At 42.4% G+C, this 27,990-nt stretch overlaps 1 protein-coding gene across 2 annotated transcripts; it reads left to right on the top strand.

Annotated features, from left to right (window-relative positions):
* Positions 1 to 28: 28 nt before the first annotated feature.
* Positions 29 to 27,916, top strand: CCNT1 (cyclin T1). 2 transcript variants are annotated; one of them, XM_083169048.1, is made up of 10 exons: positions 29 to 217; positions 4,435 to 4,516; positions 5,769 to 5,897; positions 10,407 to 10,467; positions 13,488 to 13,550; positions 16,839 to 16,937; positions 18,688 to 18,733; positions 19,575 to 19,738; positions 22,517 to 22,587; positions 25,225 to 27,916. In XM_083169048.1, the coding sequence occupies exons 1-10, from the start codon at positions 72 to 74 to the stop codon at positions 26,386 to 26,388; spliced, it is 2,025 nt and encodes a 674-aa protein (XP_083025174.1). In that variant the 5' UTR covers positions 29 to 71; the 3' UTR covers positions 26,389 to 27,916. The 2 variants fall into 2 exon arrangements, with proteins under 2 accessions (XP_083025174.1, XP_083025176.1); XM_083169050.1 differs by lacking the exon at positions 16,839 to 16,937 and having other exon boundaries at positions 30 to 217.
* The last annotated feature ends 74 nt before the right edge of the window (positions 27,917 to 27,990 follow it).

The raw sequence follows: 27,990 nt of genomic DNA, 5'->3' as shown, positions 1-27,990 counted from the left end.
GCGCTCACCTACCATGGACGGCGCTGCCGCCTTTCCGGTTTCCGTACGTGCGCGTCCCCACCTGCACCGTCATGGCGCCGCCGAGCCGCTGGTATTTCACCCGGGAACAGCTAGAGCGCAGCCCTTCCCGCCGCGCCGGATTGGACCCGGACAAGGAGCTCTCGTACCGGCAGCAGGCGGCCAATCTTCTCCAAGACATGGGGCAACGCCTCAACGTGTATCCTTCCTAGGCCTGCCGCCCGGGCCTTGGGGATGGAGGGAGGCCTGGAGCTTGGGTGGCTGTGCCCTCCGCACGAGGGAAGCGCGTCACCCCCCCGCACAGCGCGCTCTATGTGCAATGATACACATATCTTCATGTTATATAACCCTGAGCGGGCTGTGCCTGGCAACTGGGGCGACCCGGCTTCCCGGCCTGTGTCCCGCTGCATGGAGTGGAGCGGAGTGTGCAACACTGAGTCACCGTGCCGGGCGCAGAGCATGAGTGTGTAATAAAATCAGGGCAGTAGTGTGTGGTGTGTCCTTCATTCGATAGAGTGCGCTGTGCACAACGCTATCCAAAGCTGCCCTGTGCTGCAGGCAGCTGTATCACCGGTCCCTGTACTGCGCTGCTTTTTTTTGTGTATGTGCCTGGCGTGACCTTTCATGGCTCATTCGAACTTCCTGTCGGTCCAATTCCCACATCTCCCCACTTCAGGAGTTTCCCATGAACATGTGCTACACAAAAAAAAAAACACATTACAATTGTCCTTTAAGGTCTCTGCAGTTATCACCAAGTCTTCATAATCTCCCCATGTATTTGTACAGTATGTGCTGCATCGCATGTCTCAAAATTAACAGTTCATTCTGCACATGTTTTTGGTTGAGAGATCAAATATATAATACTAGTACGCCTGCTTGAAGCAAATGCTTCGAAAGCAAGTCTGTTACCTTCTGATTGCCTCTGTGTGCATGTATGAGAAAGTAAGATGTGGTTCCACTCACTGCTAACAGATGGCAGTGTTTCAGATCTCAGACACTAGACATAGATAGATGATAAATATACACATATACTCTCCAAAAGCAGCACTTAGTGCAGGGGTGGCCAACCGGTCAGAGGCAAAGAGCTGAAAAATATCTGTAGTCAAGCTAAAGAGCCAACAACATGTACGCGCCTTCGACGCGCGTGCCAAAAAAGGGGCATGGTCTATTTGGACCCCTTGGGTGGGTGTTATACACATATGCCTCCAATAGTGCAATGCCATATATACATATGCCCCCCAATAGTGCCAGATACACATATGCTCCCACGGTGCCAGGTATGCCCCCCACGGTGCTGGGTATGCCACACGGTACCACAAACTGCTATGCCCCCACAGTGCCAAAAAGCTGGTATGCCCCCACAGTGCCAAAAAGCTGGTATTCCCCCACAGTGCCACAAACTGCTATGCCCCCACAGTGCCACAAACTGCTATGCCCCCACAGTGCCACAAACTGCTATGACCCCACATCGCCACAAACTGCTATGCCCCCACAGTGCCACAACTGCTATGCCCCCACAGTGCCACAAACTGCTATGCCCCCACAATGCCACAAACTGCTATGCCCCCACAGTGCCACAAACTGCTATGCCCCCACAGTGCTACAATATGCTATCCCCCCCACAGCACTCACCGTTGTTGCTGCTGCTGGGCGTGGAGAGGACAATCGATTGCATGCACCTAAACTGCCTGAAAACTGCCACTCGAATGACGCCGGTTGTATAACCAGTCAAATGTCTCCTTCCCCCCCTCACTTCCCTGTGACTGGGCCGTCCACCAATCAAAGCTCGCGGGCCAGCTCCTGATTGGCTTCTGGCCCGTGAGCTCTGATTTGCGGATGACCCAGTCACAAGGATGCACAGTGAGGGGTAGGAGAGATAGGCGATGCGCGCTCTCCTCCCCTCAGAAGGAGAAGGGATTCGAGGAACTGGCAGCGGGTGATGGGGACAGGGACAGACGGTGGGCGGCGGGCAGCAGTGGGAGCAGGAGCCACACAATAGCAGGGGGAGAGCCGCATGTGGCTCTAGAGCCACAGGTTGGCCACCCCTGACTTAGTGGGATAAAAAATAGACACCAGACAATTAGCTAAGTATGACAATGCAACGGTCATTGAAACGTTGATTACTTAGCAAAGTTTCTGGTGTCTTATTTATATTTTATCCCTCTGACTGCCGCTTTATGGAGAGTGTGTGTGGCCGTACGACGGTTGTTGCAGGCATCGGGGGTCATTTGAAAGGACAGAGGAGTTCCTGCTCCTTCGCTGTTTATATATACAGTGTGTGTGTGTGTATATATATATATATATATATATATATATATATATATAATGAAAGGTGTAGAGGTGCGCTTCGATGTGTTTCACCAACAACACATTAAAATTGAAAATATTTATTCCAAACAATAAAACGTATAAAATACAACAAACAGAAGTTTTCCGATGATTGTCTTCACAAAGGTGTATTAATTCCTGGTTTCACCGTAGATGTAGTTGGTCTCAGAATGAAAGATTCTATCTCTTTCTATTTGGCCTCTATTAACAACGAGGCCCCAGAGTAGTGCTGCTCCCTAAAGAGCGCAGGACAAGGTCACAACCCCCCTTTTTTCTGATATATATATATATATATATATGTGTTTGTGTGTAGTCATTGTGTGTTTGTGAATAAAAGTACAATATACAACCTAAGATACACCACTAAAACAAAAAAAAAGAATATATATATATTAAACTTAATTTAAATTCTTTGATCTTGAATGAACAATGATCAGACTGGATGCTCCTCTAACATGACACGGTGACCTTGTGGGAACTTATACTTAAGGCCCCCATACACTACGCGATTAGTGGGCCGATTTCACCTGATTCTGGAGTATTGGGACAAGAAATCGGGTGAAATAGCCCAAATTGCATAGTGAATGACATCCGATCTGATGCCTGGTCCCGTGCGCATCGGATCAGATCCAGAGGCCCTGGTACGGCGAGCTGGTACCGGAGAGCAGGGTCCAAGGGAGCTGCAGGCAGGGTAGCGGCAGGAGAGCAGGGTCCGGTGTAGCAGCAGGCGTGGATCATAGAGCAGGGTCCAGGGTAGCGGCCGCCCTGTCTTTCAAATAGATTTTTTTTCTATTCTCTCACCGCTACCCCACCTGCAGCTCCCCGGGTTACATATTATAAAACACATCCGATTTATCGCATGTAATAATTGCACATCATTTGCCAAATCTTATCAAGCTGTCCCGGGGAGTTTATAATTTCATCAGCCATGACTTTCCCCTACTTTGGTTTTGATCAGCAAAATGTATAGGTACCTTGCTTCTATAATCAAAAATACCCTCATAACTTATATATAAATAGGATATTAAAGTGTGCTCCTTAATTTTAAAGATATGGAATTCCTGTTTCTGAAAATGGTCACTTAATATTGAAAAGTCTTTGAGAACAATTTATGCACCAGATTTAAACCTGTACCCTTATACTGTATATATTACAATTGTTCAATCACAGGATGACCAATTTTAAGATATAAGCAAACCAATATACTGTAAAATAGTCCATATACTGTAATTAACTATCAGACATTTATACAGCAAATGCAATGTTAAATTTGTAATTGCATCAAAGTGTATGTATAATATATATGGATATGCAGAGTGAAGTACATTAAAATGAGTCTCTTTGCCTGAAAAATGCTCAAATGAGATTTGTACTGTATGTTTCTCAATGCTTACTGTTATACCCATTAGACGTAAAATTGTTTTTTTTTTTTTGTTTACCAAGAACTATGTTATCTGTTAATAGAGATGGGAAATATCTGAAACACATAAACTTTCTATAAAGTTTAATATTTAGCTTTATTTTTTTTTTTTTTTATAAATGTTTCTCCCTAAGGAGACCATTTCTTAAAAAAGGCATTTGCAGTGCAATCGGGTGTGATATTAATGCCCCAAATCATATAGCATAATGTGATTACAGTGTTGAGCTGTATGAAGCGGAACATGCAGGCAGAGGGACTCTGTGATGTGTTGGCTTCAGTGCCGGGTCTTCTGCACATTCGTGGGGTTACACTAAATATTTATCCCCCCCAAAGATAAGACACAAATATTTAATAATAAATGGGCCCCTAAGTCTAGTATAGTCTTAAAGCTACAAAGTGAAGTTAGATTCCTTGTTAATTCAAACTCATCAACAAGGTTCCACCCTCTGTTTCCCCATCTTGGCTTCTTTCACACCACCCAATGATAGTTGGGGTCAGAACTGTAGCATTACAGCTTATCCTAACAATTCAGACTGCTATTACTGGTGACATTAATCTGCTCGTTCACTTGCCGGGAGATCAGAATTATAAGTAGTGTTTTTGCTTTAATTAACAATGGTTTTGGTTTATTTATGGATATATGATTTTCCTTAGTTTTAATCATGCAGATCTCAACTGACAATTAATACAGCTATTGTTTACATGCATCGTTTCTACATGGTGCAGTCATTCACGCGGTTTCACCGTAATGTAAGTGATTGTGTTTGTTTTCTCCAAATGACATTCCATCAGTGAGAACGTTTATGCAGCAGCTCATAGGATGATTTTGTTGAAAACTAGCATTTGATGGTAATGTTGGCACGAGAGAATACATATGGATGACCAGTGGCTGGAGTGTTGGTGGATAGAATACCAATGCTGGTATTTCGATGGAGGGAATCCGGATACGTTTAACAGTCCAACCCTCTGGTAGTGACTAACCTATACCCCGCAGCCTAACCCCCCACCCCACATAGTGCCTAACCCTCCCCACCTGCAGCCTTCCCCCCCCACCCCCCCCCCCACCCCATTGTCTGACAATATCGTCAGCAACTCCATGTACAGGGCAGGGGTGGTTGGCATCACTGACCCATATCGTTAACAATATCCCCCAGTGTTTACAGTCAATGTTGTTCTCCCGCGGCACCGCCTATACAATAACTATTGGCAGCTGTAGAAATAGTCTAGTATGTACCCATCTTTACTTTCAGGAGGCCAGCAGTCGGTTTTGATCTCAGGCATCCTCATCGATGTTGGCATTTTGATGCGGACTAATTGTCTGGCATTGCTCTACACCAATGATGGCTGAACTTGACACTCCAGCTGTTGTTGAACTACAAATCCCAGCATGCCCTTAATCAGTTATAGCATGGCCAAATAGTAAAACTGTAGCAGGGCATGCTGGGATATGTAGTTCAACAACAGCTGGAGTAAAAGGTTAGCCATCACTGCTATATACTATCAAATAATTGGTTGTCTGAGAGTGAGTGTATTCAATGTCATAGCTACAGATTCCCCTCCCTATGGCGGCAAATCTGCATTGTTGGAAATGGCCATGGATTTTCGAGAAAACGCAGCCATTCCAACAGTCGGAACATTGAATACAGACTGTCGAGTTGACGTCGGAAGACAGCGAAATCCTCTGATTCCAACTGTCGGGACCCAGATTGAATACCCTTCATAGAGAGCTAAATGAAAAGGAGAGGAAACAGCAAGATATTGGTGCACTAGTGGGACAATATAAAATGAATAAAAGTTATATGTGGCACACCAAAATATCGTTGCCTCATCCTCTCCTTTTTGTATATATGTGTACAAGATGATACAACCATAACTCCTACCCCCTGCAGCACACACCCTACACTGCTATAATAAGCATCGGTCTGGATGTAGCCAAATAAACCAACATGTTGTTATAGGTAAGAACTGAACATATTCTCAGTTGTCTTTTGTTTCATCACAGACTGTAGCACCTGCTGCTTTGTTTTTGGCAGCGAAGGTGGAGGAACAGCCTCGGAAGTTAGAGTACGTCATCAAGGTCTCCCATGCTTGCCTCAATCCTCAGGAACCTGCACCTGACACCCGAAGTGAGGTATGTATGAGTTACACTTCATTCCCAGACACTTTGCATTGAGTACATCTGATCATGCTTTTTAATATATTTTTTTATATAGTTTTCAAAGGTTTCCAAAAAGTTGCATTAGGAAGTCTGGTATAGATATTAGACTATACAAGAAGACAAATTGGGATGCAGCAGTATCCAAGAGTGTTCCATGTTTAATTATATTGCGGTTTCGTGCCTCTGTGGGGCGTATTCAATTGTTTAATCGCTCCCGATCTCCCATCTAAAGTGATATTCATTTTTATTTTACATATCGCACTCACTAAGGTCGGGTTTGCCGTGCGCAGTGGCTAAACCCAACCAAACTAATGGACGCAATGTGAAAAGTTCTATTTGTGTACTTAAATGGGTGACTTTTCTCGCATATCAGCTCCCCACCCCAGGGGGTGCGAGCTGAATTGTGGCATCGGCAGACATATGTGCCCAAAAAAGCTACATTTGAATAGCTCCAGTGGCTGAAGGCACATAATCATTTCAGTTTGTCAAGTGACGTCATACAGTATGTAATAATAATATATACAGAATCATTTCAATTTATATATAGTGTTACTCATTCAATGTATACCACAATTGATGACATTTTTACTGAGAGAGTTTTTAGAATAGAAAGCAATAAAATGTGGTTGTTACACATGGGCTGGCTGTCCAGTTTAGCCTGAGCGCTGGGTGATCTGATTGATGTACAACGTAGCTACACACATAGGTGGCCTAAGTGAAAGAGTCCAGCCTTTCAGAACTCTCATAATACAATTGTACGCACAAGCCATGTACTGCCCTCTTCTGAATGGATTATAAACTTGGACTGTAATCAGCTTGTTGTTTTGAGTATGAAAAAGTCTAGCATCATGGTAGTCTGGAGGTCATTGAAGCTCTCATGTTGCTAGCATTGCGTATGTAGGAATCATGTTTGTACAGTCCAACTTCATAATAACTGATAATTACATATCTAATAAGGGTCTGATTCCGGGATGGAAGCAATGCTAAAAAAAGGAAAATCTTTATTTATTTATTTTTTTTACAGTTTTTGTTTCGTTTTTGCATGCATAGTAAATATTGAATGCTTTTGAAGGTAGCCCAAAATACTGAACAGCATTATTTTTACAATGAAATTTAGATATTCGCTAAAAGAAACCCAAATATAAATCTCTGCATGTTTTAATTTTGCAACACGGTTTTGCGAAGATGTTTCTAACTATGAGGGTTATTTAGAACTGATTACAATTTTATCTCAAATGGACAAAACCATGCTGCGCTCCAGGTGGGGCAGATGTAACGTGCAGAGAGAGTTAGATTTGGGTGGGGTGTGCTGAAACTGATATCTAAATTGCAGTGTAAAAATAAAGCAGCCAGTATTTACCCTGCATAGAAACAAAATAACGCACCCAAATCTAACTCTCTCTGTACTTGTTACATCTGCCCCATCTGTTGTGCAGCATGTTTTTGTCCATTTGAGAAAAAAACAGCCTTGCGATCAGGTCTGAATAACCCCCTATGAATCAGTACCTTAAGGCCCCCATACACTAGGGTGACAAGTCAGCCCTGTTTACCCCTGAGCTTCCCCGGCAGCCCCCTGGGGGAGCTTGATAAGATTTAGCACTTGATGTGCCATTTTTTGCATGTGATAAATCGGTTGCGATTTATCACATGTAAAAATCCGGGGAGCTGCAGGAGAGCTAGCGGTCCGTGGGAGCGGGGACCGGTTCGGGGGGGGCCGTAGCAGGCTAGGAGTGGGGACCGGTCCGGGGGAGCGGCAGGAGCAGGCTGGGAGTGGGGACCCGTCTGGGGGAGCGGCATGAGATGTAGTGGCAGGCAGGGAGCGGGGACCGCAGATGCAGAGACCAGGGCCGCGGCGGTAGAATTGAAAGAAATCCTATTCCAAGGCTTTGTTCATAGACCCCATATGACACCAGTGGAAGCTTGGCATCACATTATACCTGAGATATTAAACACCTATATTTTACCTTTATGGCACAGGCATTGTTAGTGCAATAGCCATTTGTTTGGCTAGGGAGAGCTAGATAGAGCAATCATAGCTGAAGCCTAGATATTACAAGTAAGGATTAATATGGGTTTATGACTAAACGCTAGGAAAAGGTTAAAGGTTGTTTTCTCCAGATCTATTATATTGGAGGTTAAATTATGTGTTTAAAAGCAATGTATAGGCCTTATTCTGGTTGGATTGCTTATATGGATTGCGATCCAAAACACAGTTTCTCGATTATCAGGAAACATTGCACACACAGAAATCATTCTGCGCATGTGCACAACGGGTCCTGTGGTTGCATCTCAGAAATTTCAGGCAGAGGTGTTCACGAGAGACTAGGGTGGAGGTGGCTGGCATTGGAGGAAGCACTGGCTAAGGACAGCGTTGCAATGCGGTTTCCTTGGCTTCGCAATGCCCTCTGCGACTGCAAGTCTGAGTAAGGTGAGACTTACATAGGCTGCAGTCACCGCTGAATATCACGATCGTTGGTTGCGATGAGCATCTAGATCACATCGCAGTTTTAGTAAATGTAGGATGGAGGCGGTAGGAGCCTCCTCCTGCATTTGCATTGCTAAGGATCGCATATACAAAGCTGCTGTGAGTAGCTCAGCATATACAATTCAATCTGAATCAGCCCCACAGTCTTTTAAGTAGTTTACATCTGCACATTGTTCATTTATAATTTCTAGAAGGCAGCTACATACTCTTGTCTAGTGTATAAGAATATTTCCTATGGCTGTTACTGCTGTTCACTACAGAGTAGGGAATGCTTCTTGTCATTTGGATTGTTAGTAGCTTAGGTTGTTATTATTTGGTGTAAAGCACAAGTCAAATCAGTTACTCATAAGGAGCCTTTGAAAGTGAAGATAAGAAGATTTAATTTAGATTCTGTATGTGAATTGGAACATTTAAAGGAGTTTACAAAGAGGAAAGAGATCAAATAAAAGCAATGACAAAGGAAGAAGAGACAGGCAGCATCATTGAGGATAGATATAAATGGGGAGAAAGAAAGCCCAAAGATAGGGTGCTTGCAATAGGGCAGGAGGGAGATTACAACACATGAATAAGAGTTTTGGTAGCCTACCGGGTGAGGAAGGGTCTGGGCCAAACTTGCATATGTGAAATGGGTGAAAGTGTCTCAGTTTGGAGAGAGCATGAATGTGGGAAGTAAACAAGACGGAGGAATCAGGGATGGCACCCAAGCAGAAAAGTGTAAGCATAGTTAGGTGGAGGGGATTGGTCAGTGGTGGAAAAGTAGATCAGTGCAACGTCAGCATAAAGCTAGTATTGTAGAACAACAGAGCAGGGGACTAAGGACATAGTATTGAGGAACACCATCAGGAAGAAGGGGAGGTGGAGACAAAGAAAGAATGGTTAGAACAGTATGTGGACAGGATCACAGAGCTCCAGTGGGGAGTATAAGAGCGTTTGATCAAGGTTAACTGGATCAAAGGCAGCTGACGGATAAATTAGGAAATCTGATGATAGATTTAGCAGTGATAAGGTCAGTGTTGACCTTGTTATGGGCCCTCTAACAAGTTCCTGAATGAATGCTTCTGGATTGAAATGGCAGTCTTATAAACATACACTAGTCATGCTTTTCTCTATCTTAACATATGTACAAATGAGTTGTCAGCATATCCAGAGGTCAAATCATATGTTTTATAGTGTATCATCATTCAAAAGAGAGGATAATGTATTACCTTCTTGTTTGCATGTAGCAATGTCTGTCACTGGATCTTTTGCCTCTGTTGTTAAGGACTGACATGCAGGTTCACCAACTGGATATGGGGCTTAATTCAGACTTGATCGCAAAGCACATGCAATGCAGATGGGGCAGATGTAACATGTGCAGAGAGAATTCGATTTGGGTGGGGTGTGTTCAAACTGAAATTTAAATTGCAGTGCAACAATAAAGCAGCCAGTATTTACCCTGCACAGAAACAAAATAACTCACCCAAATCTAACTCTCTCTGCACATGTTACATCTGCCCCACATGCAGTGCAGCATGGTTTTGTCCATTTGAGAATAAATGTGCTTTGCGATCAGCTCTGAATTAGCTCCATGGTCTGTTCTTCCTGATATTTCAGTGTATTCAGCACTAAATAGAACCATATATCTCTCCAAATTTGTTGCTGTTTCACTGCATTTATTCGGAACACTTCCAGGTTATGCAGAACCATGACCAGTAGGTGGCCCTGCCTAGTGTTCTAGCACCCTGCATCTTTGAAAACCTGTGCAGTTCCTCTTCCCTGACAGGTTTGTGGCTCTTTTCTGTTGTGCTACGAGCACATGTCTAGTCTGCATATCAGTGCTGAAATACAGATCACACTGTGCTAGAAGCACTACAGCAGAGAGGGACACCCCATTCAGGGAAGAGGAACTGCACAGGTTTTCAAAGATGCAGGATGGATGAACACTACCTGCCTGTATACCTGGTTGTTTTGTGCAGAGTGCTTCCCAGTGAGTAATTTGCCTGTCCTCTCAACAACAGGCATACCTGCAACAAGCCCAAGACCTGGTCATTCTAGAGAGCATTATACTGCAGACCCTGGGTAAGTGTTCCAGAATGGCTGGAAATGGGGAGCCTCGGAAGCCCTGAGAAAGCCTTGGTCTCAGCCCTGGAGCAAGACTGACCTGAAGTATACTGCAGAATAGGAATATGTGCTGGATGATGGTCTTGCTAGTCAATGCATTTACAGCATGGTTGTATTGTCATGTACAATCTTTCTTCTTTGTCAGGCTACATACTCACTGGTGCTAAAATCTGTGTTTAAGATGCATTTCTACCGCATGAAAATGAATTGTTCCAAATGATGCTGTATTGGTGTTTTTATGTGTATTTAACTTATGTTTCTCTGGTGTGCTTGTTGTCAAAGCTTCTTTCATTACCATTCCATTTACAGTTATGTATAAGCCACACATTGTAAATGCAGCAAGATACGGTTAGGGAGTGCTTACATAAGCATTTCACATACATTTGGCTTGAACTAGATATATCTGAAATCAGCAGATTGAATGCACTTATAAACACACAAATACACAACAGTATGTGTTTAAAGTAATAATTGCGAAGAACAGTTTGCACAAAGGCTTAACCCTTTGCGTGCCAAGGGAATTTGTCAAAATAGGTGTGAACATTGCCACAAAAACTTTATTAACCTTTCGAGTGCCAACGTTGCTGTGAGAGATCCTCAAAATATCCGCTAAAAATGGCAGCATCGTTCACAGCGGCTGTTCTTTTTTTGGGTGCAATATTTAACGATACTTCAGTTAATTGACTTGGCTGTGTGTGTGTGTGTATTTAGTTGTACTAAAAGAACGGTCGCAATGAGCCGGCATTTGTAGTGAGGATTTTGAGGATCGCTCACAGTATTGTTGGCACACAAAGAGTTACGCTGACTCCGTTTTTTTTCTTCTTATTAATGCATTTTCTATTTAAGTAGCCAAGAACAAATCCTATACATTAACAAAACGAACAGACACAGGTGCAATACACGGCAATTCAAGTTACTCAGGTTATCAGAACATTTTATCTTTATAATAGGTAATAACATACTGGAAATACATTTAGTGGGAGATCCTATTAGCTGCGATCATTTTTCTCCCGAATAAAATGGGCTTACCAATCGTTATCAGGCAATCCAATTATAGGCCGTTTTCCCTGGAGATAAATGTCCCATTTGTAGGCAATAACACCGGGATAAATATCAGGAACCATGTGTTATCGCGGCCTGAGGGCTGTTAATTTGGGATCATGCTTTGCATACCTGAGGCAAACAAAGCATAATCCCTGATAAGTGATGGCTATCGGGGGTTCATTGGATAGCCCCAGGCAAAGTCATTAGCCATGGTAATTTACCGCGGCTGAATACCAATAGACAGACTGCGATAATGAAAAAAATAAAAGGGCGGAAGGATTGATAACTTTTCTTTATCCTTCATGTTAGGCTTTATTCAACATGCCGTAGTAATCATACTTAATATGTATACACTTTGGACCAGATTTAGAACAATGCACAATGCTGACTCACTGAGCTGAGTGATTTTTTTTCCCTACTGGGCATGCTTGAAAATCCCTTTGAACTCCTATGGCGCATGCGTTACACAGAGTGTACGCAATAGGCACTGTTGTGATTAGGAGACAGAATTGTCTAGGAAACCTGATGGGGGAGCCCACCTTATGGGTGTGTTAAAGAATTGTCCCAGATATTGTGTGTCAGTGAAAGTGGTCATACATACAGGGGCTAAAATCCATGCATAATAGGCCATCCATGGATGGAGAAACTGCACCTGACATAGGGCTGGTTCAGGCTTGTATGGTGTATATGATGCACCAATCGGTATTTCAGCATCTACAGATGGCGAAAGTGTATTTCTCAGTCCCTGCACATGTGGGTGCACAGATGTACATCACGGAAGGGCTTTGTAACGGTAGCTGTATAAACTCAGATGACCTACCCCCAGTAGACGTGGCAACATCTCCCTCCAGCTCTCAATTAGCCAATGTATATACACGTGTTCAATTTAGTACTTGTTCAGATCAAATGTATGTGGGAATGCATATGTAAGCATTTCATACCCACATCTCCTGGTATCTACAGTCACATGATTGCAAGTTTTCAACTACGTTAATATGTGTACTGAATTAGAATGAATGTTAAAAAAAAATGCACTTTGGTGCAACACATATGATGTGCATGTGAAAACAAAATCTATGTAGCTAACTTTATTCAGGAGTAGTAAAATCAGCCAATCAGCAGCTTTTATATGCTGCAATATAATAGTGTCTGATTGTCATGCTTTAGTGACAGTTGTGTGCAATTTCAGTATACTCTTCATTCATCTAGTAGCGTTGTTGTGAAATCAATATATATTTTTTGTTTCTTGATATAGTACTGTAATCTTACTCTAGATACTTGTGTTATATAATTTAATACAAACATATTGTAACGTAGATACAGAGTTTACTATTGTAGGAATAAAAGTGGAACATGGGGAGAGATAATATGGGAGAGAACTAAGGGCCAGATGTACTAAGCTTGAAAAGCGATAAAATGGAGAGTGATAAACCACCAGCAAATCAGCTCCTACCTGCCATGTCACAGACTGTGTTTGAAAAATTATAGGTAGGAGCTGATTGATTGGTGGTTTAACACTCACCGTTTTATCACTTTTCAAAGTTTAGTACATCTCGCCCTAAATCTTTAAAACTAATGTATAGTCTATAACTGTGATTCACAAAGAATTTCAATCACTCCTAGGCCAAAGGTTTCTTATTGAGAAATTTAGAAAAAAAATATATTAAATTAAGAAAATTGTGTTTTATATGTCCTCCTTCGGTTCAGTGATTTGGTGACAGACCGGATTTGCTTCTGTTTGTCCACATATTGTATAATTGGCAACAACCAGCTCTGGTTTTGCCTATTGTATTGACCATACAATTGGTTCTGGGCATCCCAGCAAGTGGCCCACAGGTACCCGGGGGTGCTATGGCACATATTTTGGGAATCACTGGTCTACATTTCTCAGTTTGTTCTCTGGAATATATGTGACATGTCTTTTTGTTTTTCAGGTTTTGAAATTACAATTGATCACCCTCATACTCATGTAGTGAAATGCACACAGCTAGTTAGAGGTAAGACTTGAGTTTTGAAATTATCAATATTTCTACTACCAAAACATTCATTTCATTACATTATTTGATTTGTTAGAGTTTAGTTTATGCATAACTTTGTACCTTGAACAGTTTCTTGAAAAGACCATTTTAGAGCCCTGATTCAGCTTTCCAGGCAAGTCAGCTGCATTACATTCCCAGAAACAGTGTGAATCTTTGTGTCGGCATTTCCCTTATCAATTTGCTAGTGAAAGCTGTTATTGCTATTGGTGCACATATATTCCCAAACTATTCTGGTAGGGTATTTGGCTCCTAACAAAAATAATGTAACCCTAGTGTGTGCATGTACTAGTGTTATGTACTAGTTACAGTGTGCATGTACTAGTGTTATGTACTAGTTACAGTGTGCATGTACTAGTTAGATTGTAAGCTCCACTGGGGCAGGGACTGATGTGAATGTTCAAATATTCTCTTGGTAAAGCGCTGTGGAATATGTGTGCGCTATATAAGAAACTGTGAATAAATATGCAGCATCGCTATACCGTGTGCAAGAGAAAATCAGCTGGATATCTGTCTATACCCCCACAGTTGCAGCTACAGACACACAATGCACCCTTATTCTAGTGTTCACTGTAGGATTTTTTTGGTAGGGCGCTGATCACCGAGGAGGAGATAACATTTTGGATGTGTTGCTAAGGTTAAAACGTACAATTCTATTGTTATATGTAATACTGTAAGCCTTTCATTTAACTTATTTATGTAGTAATGTACCTGTGACTCAAAATCAGCCCACAGCAAAACATCACAGGACAGGTGTTTAGCTGTAATAAGGCAACTCTTTTTTTACTTACAGAATCAAAGAATTGTATTTAGGTACAAGACCAGAAGTTTCTGCTGTATTTGTTACAGAGGTTGTCAGCCGCATTAATGTGGTAGTAAAAGGTCTAAGCTAGAGATTGAGTCAGCTAGTGTAGGGCACATGCATATCCATAATTACCAGCAAATGAAGGAATATACCACATATTGGAAGGAGCCAGAATAAAGTATCCGATAAAGAGAAGCAGGTTTAGTAGAAGCATAGACCCATATGTGTAACCATCATTTAAGCATATAGAAATCTTATTGACACATGCCACAAACAGTCTCAATATGGAGTGAGATCACAAAATGGCTGCTATCACTATGTGCAGTTTAACACTTAAGGTGCCCACACACTAGAACAATTTTTTGGCCAATCTGCGAATTTCCGACCGATCAGCCGACCAGCTTGACCGATTTTACAGATTTTTACTGCAAAAAGGCGGGAAATCAGCCGACCTCGATCGGAAGCGCGCTTCCACGGATCTTTTTCTAAATCTTCTGATCTTACATGCTGCATGAAAGATCAGAAGATTTAGCAAAAGATCAATAGAAACACACATCAGATCATAAGATAAATCTTTGGTGAAAATGTGCGTTTCCAGGATGGACAAAAGATCTCCCAGTAAATTTATGGACACATCTTTATATCGCTGTTCTTTCTAGTATGTGGGCACCGTTAGCCAGTTTCTGCCGATTTGTCAATTACCAGCAACAAGGGCAATATTCATGCGACCAACCAGACGTTCTGAAATGGCAAATCGGGCATATATCGTTTCAGGGGGCATCCATCCTTACAAACCGCAAACAGTTTCTAAACGAAATTAGTGTCTGTTATTTTTAAGAGATTGCATATCTCAGAAGGATACAAGACTGTGTGTGTTTGGGGGGGGGGGGGGTTGTCCAGTATTTTTCACAATACGACTATGAGGTAGGCAACACGAAACCAATCGGATTGTGGGAGAGGAGACTCCATAGATCACCACCTCTTATCTTTTCAGAGGTCAGCGTGTCAGCTAGCAAAGGGAGGCAGTTTTGTTGTAGGTCAGTGGGGCTCCACAATTAAAGGCAGGGTGTATCTTAAAGAAGCCTACCGAGAACACTACTTTTCTATTTCTCCATAATGCAGGAATTTGCTCTTGGATACAGTAGTACATCCATGCGTCTGCATGTGGAATGTTGTCCCCCTCACAAACGTCATCATTAGTATTGGAAATGTTGGGTGTGATAGGTCCGTCTGATCTCTGTTAGCACACTACAAAATCTGGCTTACACGCCCATGGCAATCCCATTAAATGGAAGAGTTCCGTGTGTCCACATGGTTAACCTCTAAAATGCCTATTTCATGGAAAGAGTGCTTGCAGATTTCTTTCTACAGCGCATGCGCAATATGCTGAAATTTGCGAGAACTGTCTGCTAACCCACTTGCCTATGACTCAGGCCCAGTATGCAGTGTGCGTAATATACTCTTTCCCAGGAAAAAATCCTTAAACATCTTAGCTAATACACTGCAAATATGATTGCTGTCTGCTTAATTTAGTGGTACATTCCTACTGCTGTCACTGGTTACATATCCTCCCTGGCTACTAGGTGTCACTCCTTAGTTATAGGTGACCAGAGGGATCGCTCAGTCCACTATAAGAAACAGTGACCATCATTTTGAAAAATTCACAACAAAAATATCTGATTTTAATAAAAAACGACCAAAACAAGACCGTGAACCTGGTGACTACATTAGCCGCCCGGGCAGTGGAGCCTGAAAAAGAGTTAAGTAGTTACTTCATTCCTTAGGTTAACGAGGCAAGATTGTCAGATGGGGGAGCTACATAATGCCAGCCCCACACTAGAGACAAGCAGGGCTAAAGGGAATTAGTCCCTAGGGAAGCTCCATGGTTTTACTAGACCATAAAGGGGGCATGCTCTTTTCCGGTAGCAATGTGTCCCCCTTAAAAGGCTTTTTGTTAATGAAAAGCCCACCAGAGATCACAGACTACTGATCCTCAGCGCCACCAAACGCTGCTGCTCCATATTCTGCTTTGAATATTGGGCAATTTTTGCTTTTACTAATAAGTTACCAGCTGGTAATTGAAGTAACAGAAATTGAGAAAAGCACCTGAATCATTGGATTCATTACGCAGTTCGTGATCAGTTCTGGCTGGTGGTGGTGTAATGATGCAAGGAAGGTTTACTTGGCACACATTTTCAATACCATTTGAAAATCATTGAAATGCCACAGCCTGTCTGAGTACTGCTGTTGACCATGTTGATCCCTTTATGGCAAATTATTCATGGCGTGGTTCATGGGAACCTTGACTGTGATGCTCTTCCAACAGACAAGGGTTTGGAACTGCTGGAGTTAGCCATTCTGCAATCCCTTAATTTTCTGGATCCAGTAGAGCCTGAGTCCCCAAAGTTTCCCTATAAACTATTTTCTTTCCATTCTCCCAACAGTTGACAGAAATCTTGAGAGAGGCCTGGTAGAGACTGGATACGAGATTCAGGTTCCGCGGAGGTTTCAGTTCAACCACCCCTTCTCGGAAGAAGATACTGGTAAATGGGAAATCCCACTTAGAATGAATGCCCCTATTCCACACTATTCCTAATTGTGATTGCTCCGCCTTTGAAGGACAGCACAAATGGGAAATTTGAAAGGACTACTAAAGGGCCAATTCTAAGAGCCACTTAGGTAAAACGGTTGGAAAAGTGGGCTGAGCAAGTAATGAAGGGTTTACAATCGGGGACGGACACCCAAATAGTAACTTTGCCCTTATTAGACCATGTAAAGGAAGCATCAGAGGGAAATTCAGTCCTTTAGATTAGTCTTTGGCCTTGGCATGTCAGCCAGACACACATTCTGGCTTAGAGTATGGAGTCCAAAGGACACTGGATGTTTTACTCTTTGAGGGACTGTCTTTTCCACTCCCATAATTCCACTCCCATATTTATCACTTATACAATCCTAAATTAAATAGATTTTGGTCCTTTTGTTCTTCAGGCAAATTTAAAGGATCATCTTTTAGGGGCCGTTCCATTTCCCCTTGTGGACACCAAAGGAGTAAGCAGACATGGCCAAAAAGACTTGCAGGTCCTAAGCCTTCCTTCAAACAGACGTATGAGGAGATTTCTCCCTACTTAGATAAATCTGTGGTGGGAGCTAGTTTCTTTCCAATTTTGGGACCAGTGGATCAGATTTTCCTCAAATTTGTGAGTCAGAACCGTTAAAGAAAGAGGTTATGTCTTGCGTGACTTAGGGTTTCTACTCAGGCGATTCTTTTCCGTACTGCTTTTGAGGGATGGGGCCAGAAATTTGTCTCTTCCTGGCGCCATCCAGTCACTGCTATCGCTGGATGTCAGTTTTAACTCATTCTGAATTTGAAATCCATGAACATTTATCACAGTCTCCACAGATTTGCAGGGGTAAAGTGCCAGAGCTCTGTCCTCCAGTTTGGTGACAAAACGTAATTATTCAAAAAAGCTATGTAGAGAACGGCAGCTCTCTTGAGGACAAAAGGCGGAACTCGTACTGTACCAAAATGGCCTTCTCATATAAGTGAGTTCTCCCTCTCTTCTCCTAACACATTTGCAAAGGACAGCGAATTTTTAGGAATCACATGGCTAGCTAAAAAACTTTGCATAGGTTCAGCCTTGTCCCAGCCAAGTGGACCATATATATGTAGGTCTTCTGTTTGAGTCTTGTGCCAGAGGAAGTAGGTTGCGGCTGTTCAGAACACTTGTGAAGGAATGGTATCCTGTTTTAAAGTGGTGCAGTTTACACTTCCCTACTTGGACTGTCCAAAGCAAAATTGTAGTCAAGTGGTCTAAGTCGGACGCTCTTGTGGCGTCTTCACGTTTGTCGCTGACTTGACGGTTCTTTCTGTGGTGGCCGAAGAGGCAAACTTTCACCAGGACTTGCTCCATCTGTAATTAGACCATCATAACGAGCTATGGCAGCCTGCAAGGATCTATAGCAAGGACACTGAACCTCTGACTACAGGAGAAAATCTGGGAAATGGATTTAACTATAGTTAGAAAATCCTTGCTTTTGTACTTTAATTCTATTCTTCATTCTAGAATTACTATTGTTTATTGTCTTGACCACTATACCCTTGCTCAGTTGGTGGCTTTGTGGGACATGGATTTTTGATCAATCTATAGGTGTAGTTATGTGTATGTACATACATTTATGTTACACAGATATGTAAGTAATGTTTCCCTTGTTATTTGTTTCCAGTGATATATTGTTCAGTCATGAAAATCTGTGTAATTACAGCACTTTAATCATTTCTTTCTCTCTTTTCAGCGAGCAAGGACCTGGCCCAGACATCCTACTTCATGGCAACCAACAGGTTAATTTATGAATGTGTTTCTGAGGGTGTGGGGTGAAGGAAAGTGCTTTCTTTAAGGTACAGGCGACAAGGAACTGAGTGGTAACATGGGGTGTGAGACACATGGCCCCACTTAGGAATATTGGTGTTAAATACACATTTATAACTAAATTCACCAATATAAACTTGCATAGGTCTGCAGATAGAAACTCCAGATTTATAATAAGTGTCTAGTATTACTGTCTATTATATTCACTCATGGTTTCCCAGTTTTATAGTGGGTGGGTGTAGAAAAGCCTGTGACCCATCACAGCAGCTGGAGATGAGAGTGTTGGCCCTATTGGAGAGGAGTGTGCTGACCCTGGGGAGCCAGGGACCTGTGCACTCCAGTGTTTGTTATTGTGGACATTGCTGCATAATGTCTTACAAGGGAAGTGTTATGATTTGATAATGAGAAAGGATGGAAGCTGATAGTCACAGACTGACATAGACTCAGAAGTAGCTACTTTCACACTAATACAAAGTGGGCAGCATAACTCCTCCTCTCCCCGTTGTTCCCTTCCTGCCGGCATCGGCAAGTGTGTATGCTATTAGAGCTGCCGGCACCCCGTCGGGTGCGTGCTGCCATTGATATCGGCGTTGAGACGGGGAACAAGTGATGCTAATGTGTAAACAACACTAAATTGTGTGTTAGGCACAACATGTTAGAAGATTATGTTGTTTAACTTCCCTCTGTATGAAGAAAGATTGCCACATCCACCTTCTGTTCACACATATTGATATTGAGATGAGCTCCTTGTCAAATGAAGACTAGGGAAGGTGTTGTTATCACCTCTAATACTTAATTTGCTATTTCCTATAGCCTGCATTTAACCACGTTCAGCCTTCAGTACACCCCTCCGGTAGTGGCTTGTGTCTGCATCCATTTGGCCTGTAAGTGGTCTAACTGGGAGATCCCTGTATCAACAGACGGAAAGCCGTGGTGGGAGTATGTGGATGTGACAGTAACATTGAAACTTTTGGATGGTTCGTATTTATATTGTATGTTTTCTATATGGTTTCTCAAACAGTATGTCTGTTCCAATAATATACATATCTATATAACATTGCAGGAGTAGAAATAATGCATGCACTGGTCAGATAAAGACAATATTTGATAGTAGTTACTGTACACCATGTTAGTGAATACATATGGACACGTTTTAAAGTCAGTGACATATTACCCTGCCTTTGTGAAATGAAACTTATACCCCTTTTAGACCAAAACGCCGGGTCACACCCGACTTTTTGGACCCTGGTTGAAGCCGGGTGCGACCCGGCGTTTAGGGGCATTTACACCGGACGGGCTTAAAAGCCCGCACCCCCCTCCCCGGCGCTTGAAGATGACAGCGCGATGTCATCTTCAAGCGCCGATCGACGCCGCCGTACCCGGAACGCTGCTGGGGGCAGCCCAGCACTAAGGTAAGCTGCTAGGCTGCCCCCAGTCCCCGCGCGCACCCCCCCGCCATTGGACAGGAGGTGAATGGATGCCGCACACAGGCATCCTTTCACCTCCCTCCCCCGCCGCCGCTGCTGTCTGCAGAGTATAGCAGACAGCAGCGCCGGCTGTCAGTGTCAGACTGACAATCCGTCCAACCTGCGGACGCTGCGGTCCGCAGGTTGGACGTTCCCCATTCATGTAAATGGGAGCCGGGTCATCCGACCCGGCGTTCCCATTTACACCGCCCTCTACCCAGGTCCTAGCCGTGTTCTACCCAGGTCAGGACCTGGGTAGAAGTCCCGTGTAAAGGGACACGGCGTTAGGGATTTACACCGCCGAAGATCCGGGTCTGACCCGCCGCTGACCCGGATTTTTCGGCGGTGTAAGTATTTCAGATAAGACTCCTGCACGGAGTAACGTATTCCAGACCAATGTGTTTTTTGTTGAAAACACATTGGGTAATTGAATATCAGCCAATCAATGATGAAGCAAAATTCCCTGAAAACATCTCTGTTTTTGTCTGAAGAAGGATCTTTTTCGAGTGAAAACACAGGTTTAGCTGAAACCGTGTATTTCCGGATGAAAAATAACTTTTATTTTTAGACGAAAAAGAAAAAGCGCAAAAACATTGGGAAAATATACTCAAAGATTTTTTTGCTGGTAATTGAATATCAGCCTTTGTAGGTTAAGTCAGCAAGTAGTAGGTGGCAGTGAACAAAGATTGAATTGGTAAATGTTTATTGTGCCATTAATTGCTACAGCAGATGAGCAAATGTAATCAAATCATAGTGTATTCTTTGACTGCTCAATGTAATGTAAACTATGAACTGCCCTTTTGTCTTTTCATGTGATTTTTATGTGTTGAACAAATAGTAAAATATATCAATAAGTGGCGATGGCCATGAGGTACTGTATGTACGGCCATTTCTCTGGTAACCGCTGCCATTCCATAGAGGTGTGCAGGAAAATCTATTCGGGGAAACCATAATCATCCACGTCACCCGCAATAACTACTTTCAGAATGTTTGTTGGGTGTAAAACTCTCCTGGCCATCAGGGTTTGCAGAATATAACCTCCTTGGTTCAGGTGTTGGCAAAATAACTTTTTATGCTTGTGCAAAACAGCTAGTTTAATTGTTAAAAATACACACTTTTTATGTATATAATGGTTGCCATCTACAGTATTTAAAAAGATGGTTATAGATTTGTTAGAAGAAAAGTGTTTTTTGTGATAATAAATTTGATTCTGACTATAATAACTTTACTACCCTGGAAACGATGGCGTTAAAAACTGCAGCCAGCAGCCTTACACTGAGCCATTATAGAGAGCACGTCACGTTTTGCATATAACTTGAGCACCTTGTCTTCCGTGGAGAGAGCGTAGAGTACAAATGCAGATACCTGAGAGTTGTCCCTTTCTGTACAGTATCCTGGTACCAGGGTTGCTCTTATTCAGCTTCCTTGTCAGCTATGACGCGAGAAGACAGATTTGAGAATTATGTGCTTATCTGCATTACTAGTTTAGGAGAGAAGAGTAACAATGGGTAATAAAATGGCTTTGCTTCGTTGTAGAACTAAGCTTTCTAGAGTAAAGGCCCATACACACTGGGCGACTCTGAGCTGAAAGCAGCTGTTTTGTTGTTTGAGCTGGTTTCACCTCAAAAGCCGCCTAGTGATGAGCACTGATACCCGCTCCCGCATAATCGGCGGCCGCCGGCACTCATGTGCTGGTGTTACCAGCAGATGAGGGACAGGGTGGATGGCTTTCTATAGCGCCCAGCTATGGTAAGTTGCCCACCTCCGGGAAAGTCGCTTAGACAGGTGAAAATCACTTGGTGTGTATGCACCTTAAGACAAATGCTCCTTGTTTACTTAATTAACACCAATAATATATAGATGTAGCCAAATAACTGCATTTGTTGATGCCAAATATTTTGACTGCAGAAATGATTATTTAAAGATCTTACCTAGAAGAGTTGATTACATTTAGTTTCTTAGCTTTATTGGTAGATAATTTGCTATTTACAGTCATGTAGTGTTTATTCTAGCATCCTGCATCTTCCAAAACCCGTGCAGTTCCTCTTCCCTGCCTGGGGTGTCACTCTCTGCTGTGGTGCTTCTTGGGGTAGTGTGGTCTGTATTTTAGCACTGATATGCAGATCAGACCTGTGCTAAAAGCACCACAACAGAGAGCGTCACCCTAGGCCTGGAAGAGGAACTGCACGAGTTTTGGAAGGTTCAGGGTGCTAGAATGAACACTAGTAATGGTAGTTTGCATATAATATTTATCTGCCTTGATCTAATTATATTATTTTTTTATTACAGAACTGACACATGAGTTTCTTCAAATTCTTGAGAAAACTCCCAATCGTTTGAAGGGCATAAGAAACTGGAGAGTAAGCCTGCTAAATGATATGTTTAATATAGATGGAGGATGCATAATAGAATAAAGCGGTTTCTTATGTTTGTGCATTACCTGCACGAAGGAGCATTATGACAATTCAGTATGCATTTTGGAAATCATGTGTATTTATATTACGCTTATATTATTTAATATTACACATATTTACCCTGGATATTGGTAATTCTCCAAAAAGGTATGTCCACTATTGGGAGCATATACATTGGCATAAAACATACTCTCACTATTATGTTACTCTGTGTATTTTATCATAGCGTCTAAATAGCAGTGCTAAAAATGCTAAATAAATACAACAATAATGCACAGAGCACATAACTAGCAATAACTTCAGCAAAGCTAAGCTGAAAATAAAAGAAACAACAATTCTTTCAAAAGAAAGAAGAAATAAAAAGGCAGAAGGTGGAGAAAAGGAGTCACAAATCAAAGGCATTTTTATTAATTGAACCCCAAGGTAAAGGAAACAAGTGATAATTAACCAGAATGCCGATGGGTTCTCATGGTAGCATCCAGATCAATTGACACAGTGGTCACTACATTGTCAAACTTCAGAACCATTATTTTTTTTGTATTTAACTTGATAGCCTTTTATCATTTACTAATTTACCTCCAAACTAAAAGGTTGGGAAGGATTGGATTTTCCACTTGAGAGCAGTACAGCAAATAAAACATCTCCTAAAGTGAATCACTAACAGCAATATTGCATGTGATGCTTGTCTAACTACAAAAGATACGGACTTTTATTCATTGTTATGTAACGCTACCCTGATCGTTCTAACTGTTTCACTGTACCCTTACACTTTATTTGAAATCAGAATCCAGTGTGCACAGTTATTTAGGAAGCTGACTCCTTTCTACTGGTGCTATAAGAAAGGGTAACCTTCTTGAGGCGTGTCTGATGGTGGTAGTTGGCGTTCTCCTGTCTTGTAGCAGCCCTGATGGGGTGTGGTACAGGGGTCCGACAGTCATAAGCCCGACGTCGGTATCCCGACTGGCCGGACCCAGACAGCATGGTGAGCGCAATTAAGCCCCTTGCGGGCGCGGTGGCTCGCTACGCTACGCTAGCCACCTATTCTATTCTCCCTCTATGGGGGTCGTGGACCCCCACAAGGGAAAATAGCAGGTGGCCGTCGGGAACCCGGCTGTCGGTGTTTTGGCAGTCGGATCCCAATGTCGTGTAAATGCCTGTCGGGATCCCGACTGTCGGGACCCCGTCCGGCACCCACCCTGATGCTCACTTTCCCTTCTGTGTGGCCAGTAATAGTGTTATAGTGTATGACCACATAATTAATAATAATAATTACTGTCGCAGTGTACTGGTGATCCACACTGAAGGAGGACCAGCTGTGCTGTGCTGGGTACCTGGTACAGGTCAGCTGACTTAGTTCTCATTGCCCTGTGTTTTTAGCATAAAACAACAAAGCACAAAGAGACTTTACAAAGCACACATGGCTGATTTTGAGGTGGGAGTATACCAAAAAGAGCAAGTAACTTTGTACCTGGACAAAACACATTGCAATGCAAGGGGTGCACATACATTTATATTTGCATGCAGGGTAAATATCTGTCCTGCATGTAGCCCGCACATGTAGGACAATTTTATCAAATATTGCCTGGTTTAGCCTCCTGTGAATATTGTGAACTTTCATCAGCACTTTACTACATGTGGCACTTTATTTTGTTAATATATAATTTTTTTAACTGTAAAATCACTTACCTGTTTAAAAATGCTCCCCATTTAAATGTTTAGGGTGCAGCACAGTCTCTGCTGCAGAGTGAAAAATTCCTGTTTGCCATTTAGCAGGACAAGGCACACCCCTAATATGTGTTTTTCCCACCCCGTTATCTCAGGCCAACAGTCTCACCTACAGAATTAAGTCTCCACAAACATTGGAAACCTGATAGACCTATACTGTACTTAGCAAGTAATGTGCCCACTCTGTCCCACTTCTCTTTTTGGTACAGACCTAGGACCATGTTTCTCTGTAAATCTGTATGCATTGATTGTAATCTTGACACACTTGACCAAATTGAGGAAAACATTGCTAATAAAGTATTTTGCCAAATGCATGGGCTGCACACAGAATTAGGCCTATCTGAATGCACTTAGCTCACTATAATAAAAACATTTGACCAACAACTTGGCCACGTACATGACTAGCTCCCAAGGACACATTTTTCTAACCGGGGGCTGATGGGTAGTTAGAGGGGGAGGAGCCGTACATTTAGTAAGTGCTATTTCTACAACCTGTGTGTGGGTGGGGGTGGACATTGGCACATTTACTTTCCTACATACTGGTAGATATGTTATCCTTTGAGATGTTCAGAAGAAGACACAAATTCAGAATCAACATATTCATTGCAGTTTCTAAAAGCATTTGGTCATCCAGACACTTAAAGACTGAGCGTGTAAATGACCACATTTGTTCATATTGAATTGTTTCTGAAATATAATTGTTTGCAAGGGTAAATATTAATAACAAGCCACAATATTGAATCTAGCTTAATAGAATTTAACAAAACAGACGCAAAATGAACTAAGTAATTATTAAATGTATTTTTACGTTGTTTCATGTTACTTGTAGTTTTTCAATAATCCTTTTCTGTCATGCAGATCAATCAGGCAAACAAGAAGCCCAAAGAGGATGGCTGTGAAGATGAGGATGGTAATGACAGCATCTCTGAGCAGACAATACTGCGAATGATCTCCCGCAGCGGTGTCATGAGCACCTCCCCCTTTTCAGATGCTTCTTCTCAGTCATTCTCCATAGCAAACCTGGATTCTGGAATATATGGAGGATCATGGGGCGTCCCGCTAAATAACCAGCTTGAGCAAAATAGGACTAGTGAGCACAATGCATGCATAGACCAGTCTCAGCTACCGGCTAACAAACCAGCACCCATTGCAAAAGTCTCATTAAAGGAGTATCGTGCAAAACACGCTGAAGAGCTAGCTGCACAGAAACGCCAGCTGGAACATATGGGAGCCAGCCTAAAGGAGCAGTATGCATGTGCTGCGCAGAACCTTCTGATTCAGCAGCAGAGAGATCGGGACAGGGAGAGTCACACCTCCCCTATCATTCTCAAGATACCTTTGCATGAAGTAAGCCATGAACGGACAGAGAAGTCTACCAGCCTGAAATTGCGCCTCCCTGTGTCCAACAGGGAGAAACCAGAAGAGGGCAAAATCCGCATTAAGGTGCCAAATGAGGAGAGCAGTGGTAGTAGCAGCAGCAGCAGTAAGAGTAGGGACAAGCACAGGAGCGGCTCTTCATCTTCTCACCACCATCATCACCACAATAGCCAATCCCACCGGCAACATAATCAGGACATATCCAGCAGCTCAACTAGCAAACGGTCTTCTATTTCTCTAGCAGCTTCTCACAAATCATCAGCACCTTCACGAAAAAGGCCTCCAACAGAAGAAATCACCAGTCACGACCTCCCTCCTCACAAAGCAAGCAGGACTTCGAAACTTCCCTCAGCCAACTTTCCAGTGGCTCAGGCACTGCACAGAGTACGGAGCAGTCATGACAAAACAGACAGGGAGCCCTCTGGTGCCAATGGGCACGGTGCACCAAAAGTCATCGATTACCAAGACACTGTAAACATGTTAAATTCACTTCTGAGTGCACAGGGAATGCAGCCAATGCAACCCCCTCAGTATTTACATCAGTATGGGGAGTATCGCAGGCCTAAACCTAGCAGCACAGACAAACCCAGACCTCCACCGCTTCCTGCTGAGCCCCCTCCACCTCTGCCTCCACTCCCCAAATAATTGCTAGCTGTGCAGGTTTACCCTGTAAGACTAGCTTAAAGGAGTTATGTAGCCACTTTCTCAGCACTATTACCAGCATATTGTTTTTTCCTGTGCTCTTCCATGTACTTTCTGATCAAGTATATCATGTCTTAGGTTACATTTTAAATAATTATCCTATTCCTTGTCATTTCCATGTTTCTTTTCAAAGTATGCCTGTTGTATTTTCTCTATAACTGGTCTGTTGGAATCACCATGGCTTCGTATTTTATTTATGTCGTTGACTTTTCTTTGCTGCTGCTCTTCAAACGGGTTGTAGGTTTCAAACAAATATGCCTTGGAAGCGATGTTGAAGCAGAGATCAATATGCTGTGTTCTAGAGTATTTCTAAGCAGCAGATTAGAGGTACCGTTTGTCTTGAATTCTTGGCATGTAACAGTATTTGATGTGTGTCATTTTCTCATCTCAGGATTTATCTGAAAATCTCCTCTGCATGCCAGGTGGCATCACTGTGTTATCATGTAGGATGAGTGTTTACATATGCCACTTCCTAGAGAGGTTTCAGAGCATTATGAAGGTAGTGTGCTTTGAATAGATCCATAGTGTAATTAAGCAAGTTTACCATTGCTGTTCTTTGGCTTCTTTTCTACTCTGCATCGGATTGGTTGGCATATTTGGTGATTGCTTATGTTTCAATGAGGGGATTTTTTTTTTTGCACTGTTGATTTCCTTGTATTTTAATGTTCATACTGAACATTTGCTGTATTGAGGCGTGGGGGCCATTTCTTGTATGGCTGATCTGTTATCATCTTCTGCATATGCCTAATCAAAAGGGGATATAATATAAAGTTAGAGAACAATGTACAAAGTAGAAGGTGATAATGCACCAGCCAATCTTCTGTTTGAAAAATGGCAGTTAGGAGTTGACTGGCTAGTGTGTTATCACCCTCCACTTTATCTCTTCACCAGGGAAAAACAATTATACATACTGAGAAATGACCACTTTTGCATCACCAAGGGATAAATCTAGAAGCTTATATTTCCATTACAGTTGCCAATGGCTAAACTTTCACTTTTCTAGCATGGTTTGCCCCTCCCCTTCTTGATATGGAACATTTTCCTTCCAGCATCAGTTATTGCCTGATTAACTAATCAGTGAAATGCTAGTCCCATAAAAGACTATATGTTAATGATAGGTCCCAAATAAGATTGCTTCATCATTCTGCTGTTTTCAGAGCATCAGTTTAATGGATTAAAATACTTAATTAAAATATGCTAGAATACAGTGTTAAATGGTAACCATAATTGCTATTGTTGCTTTGTTAATGTTAAATATATCACCCCCTCCCCCATTCAGTTATTGCTATCCCTACTGCTTTTGGACAGTGTTGAAATTGATACATATACAGTATAATTAAATGTTATTACACAGTCTCTCATTTGCACTGTAGAATCACTGGTAATACAATCTAATTTCCCGAAATGGCCATGTTAGTCTACAGTAGCTTCATCTTGTGATAACATGACAAAGTGGGTATGCAGTTACCCCCCCCCCCCCCCCCCCCCCCCAAAAAAAAAGGGAGTGATAAACATCGGTATTTCACTATTTTTCCAGATGTTTCA

Source organism: Crinia signifera, chromosome 2, assembly GCF_055691185.1.
Source record: "Crinia signifera chromosome 2, ASM5569118v1, whole genome shotgun sequence".
Taxonomy (NCBI): domain Eukaryota; kingdom Metazoa; phylum Chordata; class Amphibia; order Anura; family Myobatrachidae; genus Crinia; species Crinia signifera.
Note: the sequence above shows the minus strand (reverse complement) of the source record. Positions and strands in the feature narration are given on the sequence as shown.

Coding starts and splice junctions, on each gene's coding strand:
- CCNT1 (XM_083169048.1), top strand. CDS start 72: ATGGCGCCGCCGAGCCGCTGGTATTTCACCCGGGAACAGCTAGAGCGC. Junction 5,898..10,406: donor CACCTGACACCCGAAGTGAG/GTATGTATGAGT, acceptor TCTCAACAACAG/GCATACCTGCAACAAGCCCA. Junction 22,588..25,224: donor AGGGCATAAGAAACTGGAGA/GTAAGCCTGCTA, acceptor TCTGTCATGCAG/ATCAATCAGGCAAACAAGAA.